This window comes from Numenius arquata, chromosome 12 (genome assembly GCF_964106895.1).
Source record: "Numenius arquata chromosome 12, bNumArq3.hap1.1, whole genome shotgun sequence".
Classification (NCBI taxonomy): Eukaryota; Metazoa; Chordata; class Aves; order Charadriiformes; family Scolopacidae; genus Numenius; species Numenius arquata.
In genome coordinates this window covers 25,422,377-25,434,638 of record NC_133587.1, presented here as the reverse complement: position 1 = coordinate 25,434,638, position 12,262 = coordinate 25,422,377, and the positions used below count along the sequence as shown (strand labels likewise).

Below are 12,262 nucleotides of genomic sequence, written 5' to 3'. Positions count from 1 at the left end.
CGGCTAGTTGCATGATTTGGTTGCTAGCCCTCTCAAATTACGTTGCCTTAATTCCTGCACTTGGTTGGCTGTACTTCACATCTTAACTAACTTCTGGGAATTAGTTTCTGACAGTTTGATTTGTTTTCCTTTTTCAGGATGCTTCATCTGCAGACATTCGGAAAGCATATCGCAAGCTTTCACTAATTTTACACCCAGACAAGAATAAAGATGAAAACGCAGAAACACAGTTTAGGCAAGTAAGTGCAATGTGTGGCAATAAAAATTTGAGGGAAAATGGAATCAGAATTTTTTATGATGATGTCGTTTTAGTAAGAACAGTGATACATCTTTGAAATGACTAGGTTTAACATTGAGTTATGTTTTTCTTGATGTAGTTAGATTAAAAACAAGTACACTTTTTTCAGAATTAACTTGTCAACTCAGATTTAGTATTTACCTGTATATTAAAAACAATTTGAACATAATACTTAGACTTATACTCTTAAGAGGAAAATATGTTTTGCACCTTATGTAAGACTTTATAAATAGTATTTTGAAAAGCAGTAGGGAAAATTTCTGATCAGCTCTCAGTGCAAGTCATGTGTATATATAGGCATAATTTAATGACAACAATTCATTTGAGTTTTTTAATTTTTGCCTTTTGAATCTTTACAGAGTGAGACCACAAAACAACCAGTTCTACCTTTAAAAATATACTTCTGATGACATTATATACAGGCTACTTAATTTCAATAAAATCTTTAGGATGAGACAAACAATACCTTTTATTTTTAAGGTGTAACTGAGACGACTCAGTTTGGCAGATGTGAGGAGGGGAAAAATGTCTTTAGTAGGAGCTGCTTCTTTGTATATCTGATGACAGCTTGTATGTGAATATGTCACTTTCTTTTGCATACTGAGTTTGCCTCTTAGTGTTGTAGGGAAAAGTGAAAACTAGCACAGGTCATTAGTTGGCAAATGTAAAATATGATACTTCTATTTAAACTCTATAAACTCAGTCCTAAAGTAAACTCTTTTCTGTGTGGCTTTTTTTCTTGTTCTGTTTTTGTTTTAGTTGGTGGCCATCTATGAGATTTTAAAGGATGAAGAAAGGAGGCAAAGGTGAGTTAATTTTCACAGGTTCTTCAAGCCTTCATGCCAGTGATATATTGAAATCCTATTTGACTTAATTGTAACTCTTCGGGTGATTTGTTGCATAATTTCAGTTTGTAATTCCTATGTAGCTGTTTAATTAAAGATTGTATGTGGCTTAAAGGGGAAACTGGTGTATATTTTTGTATGATACACTTGTTATTATTCAAAACTAGTATTTGAAAGAACTTTAAAAGCTAGCTCTTATTTGGATTAATTTTTTTAACACGTAACAATCATATCCCTTTTTGTTGAGTTGTGTCAGTTATCATTGCTTGTTTTATTAAAGCTGTGGTTGAAAATATAGGCCACTGATTCAACTGTCAGTCATGTCTCACTATATCAATAAAAGGTTTGTTGCATGATATTTAGCGATTATTGCGAGTGTATGTCGTCTTCAACATTGTTTTCTGTTGCTTGCTTCATTGTTTTTTCTTTCAGATGTATTATAGGTAATACTGTAAACTTTGATATAAATAGTGTATTTTTTTTAATATAAATGATAGTTGTCCTTGCTGCTTCAGGTCCAGCAGTACTTGAAGGGGATAGGATTAAGAAGTGAAAACCTGGGGCTGGGCTGGTTTCTGGAAGACTATTTTGACCATTTAAAGGAATGATTATAAGGAAAACTAGGACATCAAAACAGTTTCTCTTTTGGGTTGGAGTTTTAGTAAATCATCTTTTGGCTTACAAAAGGGCTTCATGAGATATTTCTTGAAGGGTTTTTGGGTTTGTAGGTGTTTTGGCAGGAGTCCTGGCTTTATAGTATGGATTATCTACTTCTTGATAACCCTCTCTTGAAGTCTTAGGAAAATGTGCTTCATAGAAGTACTTCTGGAAATTTGTGGGTTTTTTTTATTTCACCTGTCACAAGAGATCTTCATTGTGAAGTTCCACTCAATTTTTTAAATAATTCTTAGTTAAGTGGTTTCAGAGCGCTTGAAAAGTGATTTATCTGACAAATTTTCTGACCTTCTTGTTTATAATATTGTTTGCATACACTTCGTGGTGTTGTCTCTCTGGAACTTAGTTGCAGCATGGAACTTAGAGGAATTTCCTTGCAGTTCTAACAGGAGCTTTTTGCATGGAACTGTGATGCAGTATCTTGTAAGAATTATGTTTTTAAGCCTTGTATACATTAAGAATGCGACTAACTTCTAAATAACCCAACTTCTTTGTGAGAATATTGTTAATTAGTGCAGCACAGTGATTACAAATGGGAAATTAAAGCAGCAGTAGACTGTTCTAGTTTAAATTGATTTCATTGTCAATAACTTATTTTGTACGTAGACAATGTTGTATTTTTCTTGCAGTGTGGATGTATGGTTGATGCTGCTTCTATAGTTGATTAAATATAAGCGTAGTGGATTAAACAGTGTTTACCTTCAGAGAATTTTCTGGAAACAATATGCAGAGTTTAGAGAGAACCTGCAGAGTAGCAGAGCCATATAGTTTCATTGCTTTGAGAAACCCTTTATTGATCTGATTTATTAGACAGTCTAATGATAAACTCTCAGTTGAGCTTGTAAATGGAGGGTGGTCTGTCCTGTATCCTGTAAGGTGTTGTCATAGCATATCTTTAAAACAAGTTTTAAGTAAGTGTGCTAGGCTGCTCCCCCTGTAATACGTTTCTGTTGTAAGGTAAATCATGGGTTTCTAAGCAAAGGGGAGAGTCGTTGCTTTTTGGGATCTTCCTACTTTAGATGTCGATATTCGTCTATGTGTTGTGTAAGGTGATGGACCTAGTGGAAGACACTCAAAAGTTTACTGTCATGCCCGTGCACTGGGGAGAAACTACACTACACCCTTTGTATCTCAGGGCTTATCAACTCAGTTTATCCTGATTCCAAAGACAGTTATTTGGGTCTGCTCTTGACTTGAAGACGTGATGGGATCAGGTAGAAATTAGTTCAATATCTTAAAAATTAGTTAGCGAGGAATTCTGGCAGTTTACCTGGGAATCCCTTCACAACTGGACACCTAAATGGTCTGGGGCACAGGATTACACCACCTGGAGAAGAGTGAGCTGAAGGCTTCTGTCCAGTGAGGGCAGCTGTACTTGCCTCTCGCTGTTCATCTCGGAAGTGATGTAATCTGTAAGCCAGCATTGGTCCTGGTGTGCCTATAGAGAGTAGAAAAAGTAAAGGCAGGAGTAAGGTCCTGCACGGCATGATTGAATGATTAACTCATTTAACCATAAAACTGTGTCTAATTACACCCTTTCTCCATGTCTTGGTGAATGTCAGAGGTGTTAATTGTTTATGTGCGTGTACAGAAACAGCCTTCTAAAAAGGCAGATCTGGTGGCTAGCTACATGTAATTATTTTTCTAAAACCTTTGTATTGTTATATTTATCAGTTAATTTTTTACTTTATCTGATGGCAGAAGCCTTTCTTAAAATATTATAGTTTCTCTACTGACAGTTACAATACAGGACTTCATACTTAAAATGTAGTTTGCTTTTTAGAGAAAGTCATATAGTTGCTTGTGAAATGTACAAATATTATATTAGTAGCACTACAGAATACAGTAATATTGCCATGTTAGTACTTTTCTCTTACACGCTTTTATTTATACGTAATCAAAACTTTCTAATGTTCTAACATTAAACACACGTGCAGCAATTGTTTAATGTTAAATTAAACATACATGCATCAGAATATAATATCTTATGTTTTGTATACACGCTTCAGTGTGTTTGAAATTCTACAGAAAAGTTTAGATATGTAGAGATAGGTGCATTTCCTGAAATACACTTTACTTTAGGGCTTGATGATAAATTTTATTAGCCTTTGATTATTTTTAATTTATGAAAAAGTAGATAGCTTTATGCACTTCTATTAATTGTAATTAGACACAAAAATCTTAAATTTTAGTTTCATTGTTTATTATCGTTTTAAGGAGGTTTTTTTACCTACCAGGTCTATCCTCTAACAATGTGGACTTGATTACAGGAAGCATTTGCAAAGGAATCAAGATATACTTGTTTAGAGTAAGAAAGGTGTTTATCTTAGCTCTCATTATAATTAAATGTCTGTATTCATAGGTATAAATTGTTCTGACTGACATTGCACTTGGATGTCTTTGACAGCTTGAGGGAAAAAAAGCCCCCAAAATAAAAAACGCTAGTGTGTTCTTCCCATATTTCAAAATAGATCTCATTAATTCAAGGTTATAGTATATAAACTACATCAGATTTCTGAAATTATTTGAAACATGAATTGCAGCGGCTCTCTTAAAGGGAAAAGTAAATTATAATTGTATTAAAATAGATGATACTGTAATTAGCTACTACAGTTAATGGATTTTTTTTTTTCTTGCAAGGTAATTGATTCTACAAAGAGCTCTAAAAACTATTTCATGAAACTTTACAGAAGAATGAAATTTTAATAATCTTGCAGTTGGTTATTTGTTAGTACAAGATTAAAAAGTCTTGTCTATAATCCTGAGTTTTTAAAATAAAGATTCAACTTAAGTTATAAATGGGGATATATTATTTTTTTTGGTCTTTTTTTCTGGTCTGGTGCTTTGGGGTATTTTAGCTTGCTGACTGCTACTTTTCAGAGACAATTGGCAGGCATACTTGTATGTTAAAGATTTGCTGCATTCTGTGTACATATGTCTGAGGAAAAAATACTGCAGATGTATTTTCCCTTTTCAGCTTGATTTTTTTTTTTTTTCTTACGTAGAATGACAATTAATATAGGTTGCCAAAAGAAGAATGCTTTGTAATTAAATTTTCAATGTAGTTCTTGATGCACATGGATTAACTTTCTTTCATAGTTAATATAGGTTTCTATAAAGAAATTCTTTAATGAGAAACTTGCTTTCAATTAAACTGTATCCTAAATTTGGAAATCAAGATTTAAAAATTATGGGGAGCTTTTGAGTTTCAGTAGGATCATTTTCCAGTTGAAACCCTAAAAATCATTGATATCTTTATTTTTCAAATACAGAGCTTAATTACTATTGAAAGCAGTGATTTATCTTTTAACAGTATATATTCTAAAAAGTGTGTTATAATAGAAGCTATCTTCCCTTAAAATGGCCAGTCGTGTGAGCCATAATGCTCATTGATAGTAAAATCAATAGAGCATTGATTCTGAGACTTAATCCTTAGAGACTGTTGTTCAGAACAGCGGACGTAGCCTAGTAAATACAGAGTGCTGTTTAAAGTGTTTAATGCAAGAGGCTCTGCTGTCTTAATTTATTTTTTCTTAACAGATAATTTATAATAGAACATGGTTGCCAAATGTTCAATTGCAATCTAGTTTTACATATTGCTATATTGTTACCATTAGCATGTATGGACCTTATTTAATCAGTAGCCACATTTTCAGTACGTCAGTTAACAAGCCTTAGTGTATAAGAAAGGCAAATGTTCAGTAAATTTATAGTAGTATTAAAAAAAAAATTTCTTGATTCTACATATGCTTCTCTGAACCTTTAAAAGGAAGAGCATCTTTTGTGAAATCTTATAGACTTAATTTGTTTTAAAAATGGTTTTGTTTTAAAATATTTTCTTGTATTCTAACAATAAAGTGTTTAGCAAATGCATTATGTTTTTTTAAAATGCTAAAACTTGTACTTAATTCTTAAACAAAAAGTTAAGTAGAAGTTTTAGTTTTGAAACAACATCCTAAGCAATTTTTCTGAACAGAGTTTGTGTTAAGGCATCAGTAGTTAGTTCATTCTGACTTACTGGGAAAGGAAAAAAAAGTTATGACTCCAAATTTTACAATAATGGATATTAATCTTAGTATTCTCATAATTGTCATGAAAGATAGAGTTTTGTAATATGAATTTTACTTCTGGTAGCATTCAGAACACTGCAGAATCCTGAGGTGTTAAATCTTTTGCATAGAAATAACGGTGCCAACTTGAAAAAATGTTTTATCAGAAGGCAGCTTTTCTAGCTGCGCTGAATTAAAGTGTGTTTTTAAATTGAAAACCGTTGCCTCTTTTTCTGCTTAAAAAAATGAATTTGCTTGTGGAAATTTTTTTTTAGTACATCTCCAAGGTATCAATTTAATAACTATCAAAGTAGCTAGTGCAGTTGTTGCATTTAAATTGATTTACATGTCAAGACTGGCAGTTTAGCAGCTGCGCTATTATTCCTGGATCGGTCAATTTACTTGAGAAAAACCTACTACTGAGTTCTACTGACCTGCATGACAATATAGGCCCTATTTCTATTCCTGTAATTAGGCCTGCGACTAACTCAGAATATTTTTAATTAAAATATTTTGGTCAATGTGTTGCACCAAATTAGGCCTTTCAGTGCAGATTTAATTCTGGAAACGGTGTGATTAGAATATGTAATGAGTTGTGTTCAATTTAAGATTAACAGGTTGTGCATCTTGAACATACAGGTTTTGGAGTTTACTGTAGAGATTTTTGTTTGAAACTTCACTCTGAAAAGTTAACAAATAGAAAAATCTATTTTGCATGTCTGTGGTTTATTTTTAAATTGATAACATACTGTATATAGAAGACCCCAGACATATTAAGATATTTCAAGACATTTGTGTGAAGAAAAACTGACAATTTGTCATAAAGTGGTTTCTGTACAGTCAGTGGTGTTAGTAAAATTAAACAGTTTTAAAACAGATGGATTTTGGAGGCAGCTTTTTAAATAGAAAATCAAAATCATCTAGCTGTGGTGAACTTTGTTTTCTAACATCAAAATCAAGCCTTTAAATTAATATCTGACACAGAATGGATGTTAAGTCTGGCAACATTTTTGGCTAATAGATACTGTGCTGCTGAAGGACAAAACAAAAGCAAAGATACTTCTCCCCTCCCCCCAGCACTTGTGCTTTTAATTTGTAAAAGAAAAAAAAAAAAGAAAAGGTTTCTGGTGTTTGAAATTTTTGGTTTTTGCTAAATATTTAAGTGGTTTGTTATTTACTTCTATCATGGAGACCTGCCCACTGACTACTGGGCAGGTAGGACACGTCTACGTTTCTAGAAGTCTCTTATTTCAGAAGGGAACGAACTAGAGGGGAAGGGGATGGTGGTGTTGCAGGAGCAATCAAATTACTTGTTGTTGTTTGTTTGCAAAAGACTAGATAATGTTTCCCCAGCCTTTGGTTCTGGATTCTGTTTGTTAGCACCTGACAAAACAAGGCATTGCTCTGTTAAAAAAAAAAATAAATAAATTACTAAATGATCTTTTGTGTGCGCATTATTCAGGCGGTCTGTGGATTATCATTTGTTTTGTTTTATAATTGGATGGTTTGGCTTATTTCATTTTTAGCTCTCCATGAAAGCCTGTTATATTTGCTACTGTAGGTATGATGATATTCTGATCAATGGACTACCAGATTGGCGACAGCCTGTATTCTACTACAGGCGAGTGAGAAAAATGAGCAATGCTGAGCTGGCATTACTCTTGTTCATTATACTCACAGTGGGTCATTATGCTGTGGTTTGGTCTATCTACCTGGAAAAACAGCTGGTAAGTATTGGTAATAAATCAAACTTGCTTCAATTATTACTATTGAATTTCCTACACAGAAGTTTGCATATTATAGGGCTCTCTACCATTTCCCATGTTTTGAATTTGTATTGTTCATAATTTAAATGGATTGTATTTAGAATGGCGATAATTACAGAATGAGACATTCAGCATATCAGAAATAGTAATCTAAGAACTACTTAATTTTTTTAGAATTGGTAATAAATAGCAAGAGATGGTTCTTTGGTTTTTAACTGGAAGGAAGAAGAGGAATAAAAACCTCTTCTGTCATCTGTTGGTGCAGAATCGTATGCTACTGTAGCGATACCTGTGATTTTCCCAGATGATGTTTAAAAATAATCAAGTTTTATTCATTTAAAAGTCATACTTGCTTTGCCTTTGTTCTTAGTTAAATGTTCTTTACGTTTTGGGGTTTTGTTAACAGGATAGGCATTGGTAAGCAGAATAAAACACATTTTTTTGTTTATTTTGCGTTTTGTCATATAAAAATCTATCGCATTTAGTAGACTAGAAAAAAACCTAAGTATAACTTGAAAAATATTCATACATTAGCATCTATTTACTTTTTTTATTTTCTACTGCATTATTGAAGTTGATGAATGAGAAAGGAGGCAAGTTGAATGCTTTCTCTTCTTAGAAAACTTTGATTGCTATGGAGATACACATGAGTGACAGAACTGGACTTCATGTGTGTTTAAAGACTGGATACCATGGCAACAGTTATTGTTAAGATAGATCATTTTACTTAATCATGTAGGACCCCTAGATACATTTGCATAAATGCTACTCTACTGTTTACCCTTCACAGAAGAGTCCCAGTAACATTTATGGTTTACATGTTAATGATAAGCTGTAACTGTAGTTCTTTCTACATCAAGGATGAACTGCTTAGCAGAAAAAAGAGGGAGAAGAAGAAAAAAACAGGCAGCAGGAGTACAGATGAAGCCAAACTTGCTGCTCTAGACAAAAATGAAAGGTGGGAAGGAAGTCTCTTGTTTTCCATATTTTAAAATATTTCATCAGCTAGTGGTTTAGTTCTATCATTTTCTCCTTGTATCTTTGAAATATTTTATGAGGAAAATAAATGTGTTTGCAGTAACAACCATTGCTGATATAAAGTAGTATAGGTGTATTATCAAGTATTGATTTGTAAATAAATATGTGGTGTTTGTTCAGCAGATCAACAATAATTGAAAGATTACGGCTGAATTAATAGTATCTGGCTTATAGAAAGGTATTATTTCTACAAATTGTTTTTAGAAGATTTTACAACTTTTCCCATCTTTGAAGATTTTTGCCTTTGATTACAATTAACAAATTACAATTTATTTAAGCTTTAGTTTATTACAATACCAAGCAAGGAGCTTTTATGAGGTTTTAATGCTTGTCTGATTTAATGCTTTTTAAATCTGATTAACTTAAAAACAAGCCTGTTGGTAAAGGCTTCTAACACCATTGTTTGTTAAGAAACACATAGGGAAATAGTGACTTTCAGGACACTCCAAAAGATACCACCATTTCTTGTATTGATTCATAGAAAGAAATAAAGGGTTTAAATAGTTCACACAGCAGGGGCATGAACTGGATCAATGCAGGATGGAGATCAGAGACCATTCTGCCTGTCGTCTTTCTTGATGACATCAGTGAGTAATGCTCCAGTGAACTGCAAATGACATTAATTTTTATGTATTGTTTTGTTTATGCTACAGTCTTCATATCTGGTTGTCAGCACTTGTGAACACTTGGTCAAGACTTGAGGGGTTTTTTTGAGCTGAAGTGATTATGGGGCTTATGAATGTATTTTCCTGAAGAAAAGAGCTTTTTAAGAGATTAAAATACAGCAATGAATAGAAGTTAGCTGTTATGTATTTTGAATTAAATAACCAAAATGTCTTTAATGTTATGTAGTTACACATTTTTATAGGAGTTGGCAAGCGCTAATCATCTTGAAGGATAATGGGAAAGTTCTGACTTTGTGTGGCGGTAATAAACAACTTACAATTTTATTCGACTGCAGAGTACTGGACAAACCACAGTGGCATGACTTACTTCCATGCAAGCTGGGAATATGGTTCTGTCTCACTGTGAAAGCTTTACCTCAGCTATTCCAGGTAATAATAACGATTTTAAGTTATATTACTTTATTTTTGATGGTGTTATTATGCATAATCAGATGTGTAGCGCTTGTTCTTATGAATTTTCTGGCTCAAGAACATACATATATATATATTTAAAAATGACCCTTTGGGGCAAATTTACTATCATAAGTTGATCAAGATATTAATATTTTAAATCGGTATTAATCTTAATGTGCTAGGCAAAACTACAATAATAAATGATGGTAGAGGAGTGATATATATACATCTAATTAGGAATAACAATGTCTTTTAAGCAATCTGTTAACAAAAGTATTTTTATCTCAAACAGGCAAATGCTATGTTTTCATAGCAAATATTAATATGTCATTTAAATTTGGGGTAACAGTGAAATTACTTTTTCTGATTGAGTGAGCTTTTTTGAGTTATTGGATAACGATATAAAATGATACCTGAAATTACTAAGGTCAAGTAGCAAAGATATGGTTGTAGTTTATAAATATAAATGTGACAGACCTGCCCACTCTTGTGTTTTTTTTAATTTAATACTATAAACTATAAAATTTAGCTGATATTCATCCAGTGTAAGTATTGTCAGAGCAGTTAACACAATAACTTTTTAATATCACGTGCTCTTTCTTTGCATTTCCCTTGATTATACCCATTTGGTTTTAATACCTTTGTCACTGCTACTGAATATGGATCAGGGAATGCAAGGTGGATTTTACTTTCATTTACAGAAATATTGAGTATTAATTCTGAAATATAAATAGTATAAATGGCATCAATGTTCAATTTCTGTCTGTGTTCAAGCTGGAAAAAGCATCTAATCTATAATTGCTAATCTATTAGGAAAAGGCTTGTAAAAATTATAAATGCAATTAGGTCTAGTCTTCCAGCATCCATTTTTATAGTCTTTCCTACAAAAAGATGGAAAAGTTAATATCTCTTCCTCTTTTAAAAATTTCCTTAGAGCTGTGTGGCTATTTTATTAAAGAAACAGTTCTTTCTGAAAGTTTTTAAAGCAGAAATGATGATGCTTAATTAAGTCAACTGTTGTGTCCAAATTAAGCTTTGATGTTCCTCCCTCATTGAGGTGTCAGATGGAAAAGAATGGAGTTCAGCAATTGCTGTTGCTGCGTTTTTGAAATATTCTTCATAATTATAGTGCTTTCTCTTTTGCCTTAATTGCAAAATAATCAAAATATTATAGAATATAGTAAGATTCACAAAGAATTCTAAACTAGGACTTCTTATAATCTAAGATGTTGTTTTCTCAGTTTTATCAGATTTATGATAGTCTATTAAGAAGTCACTCTAACAGGTTTCCGATTTTCTGTTCAAAAATCAGCTCCTATGTCTGCCAGAATAGGCAGAAAAGTCGGATACAACAAAAGTGACTTTAAATCCATTAAATCAATGGTAGTGGGGGAAAAAAGAAAGCTATCCAATAACTTATGGAAAATTGGAGACCAGCAAGCAGGGATTGGGTGACAGGGGAAGCAGGATGTAGAGGAATTCAGAGCTGGAAGGCTTTGGAGCAAGGAGGAAGCAAAGGGATGGCATTCCAGAGTATATTGCCCCATGTGTAAATCACACTACTGCCTAACTCGAGGGTTTGTTCTGTTGTTGTTTAAGATGACCAGCTGATTATGTAAGTTAAAATGCAATAAAATGTAAGTAATGTTCAATATTAATAATAGTCAGGACTTCAAGTACCTGAAATGAATTACTGTAACTTATTAGTTAACAATATTTAAAGAAATATTGCCTCTTTTGAAGAGCATAATAGCACCAATGACCTCATGTTGGAGATCTTTTCTGAAGTGACAGTAAAAAGATACCCTGTATGTTTTAACTAGTTGGAACAGACACACCTCTGGGCTCTGAGTTGTTTTTAAGGTTTTAGCAAGTTCTGCTGTAGTTGCAGTTACCAACATCTAGCAAAAAAGTAGTTATATTCACATGATTGTACCCTAGTACAGAGATGCTGTTTTGAATAAAAGTGCTTTTCTCTTCAAAAACACGCTAACGTAGGCTAGAGATTTCAGGGTATTTCAGGCTTTTAGTATAAGTAGAATCACTAGGGCAGCTTACCTGGTAGAGAAGACTCCTAAAGGTACTGAATAGTGTTATGTGTACTAGTTACACATGCAAATTATTCAACAAGGTGTTACAGTGGTTGACATAAGGATGGCTGCTACAGATTTTAGCTGTTTGAGTTAATCTAAATGATTTCAGTCATTTAAGAGCCAACAAGGTATTTTAGAAGTTGGCTGTCATCGTCTGCAACTAATGTAATTGTAGATTAACTTCTAAAAATGCATCCATATTTAAATGAACACCATTTGGGACAGAAAAGGGGGAGAGCAATAATTTAAATTAAATGTTGCTTCTGCCACTGAGTTTTTCAAAGCCCTGTCAGTGAAGTAGCTGAACTGCTTCCTCAAATTAAGGAAACAAAACCACCTGCCTTTGTACATAAGCTCTTCTTCAAAGGAAACGTTATAAAAAACAAACACAAACCCACAAAACAAAAACCACAAGGAGA

The 12,262-nt window shown here is 33.0% G+C and overlaps 1 protein-coding gene across 1 annotated transcript in view; it reads left to right on the top strand.

Moving 5' to 3' along the window:
* Positions 1 to 12,262, top strand: part of DNAJC1 (DnaJ heat shock protein family (Hsp40) member C1) — a 109,090-nt gene that overhangs the window by 39,696 nt on the left and 57,132 nt on the right. The window contains exons 2-6 of the mRNA XM_074156966.1: positions 138 to 239; positions 1,058 to 1,104; positions 7,429 to 7,594; positions 8,494 to 8,591; positions 9,633 to 9,726. Coding sequence (XP_074013067.1) covers positions 138 to 239; positions 1,058 to 1,104; positions 7,429 to 7,594; positions 8,494 to 8,591; positions 9,633 to 9,726 — 507 coding nt within the window. The remainder of the gene's footprint in view (positions 1 to 137; positions 240 to 1,057; positions 1,105 to 7,428; positions 7,595 to 8,493; positions 8,592 to 9,632; positions 9,727 to 12,262) is intronic.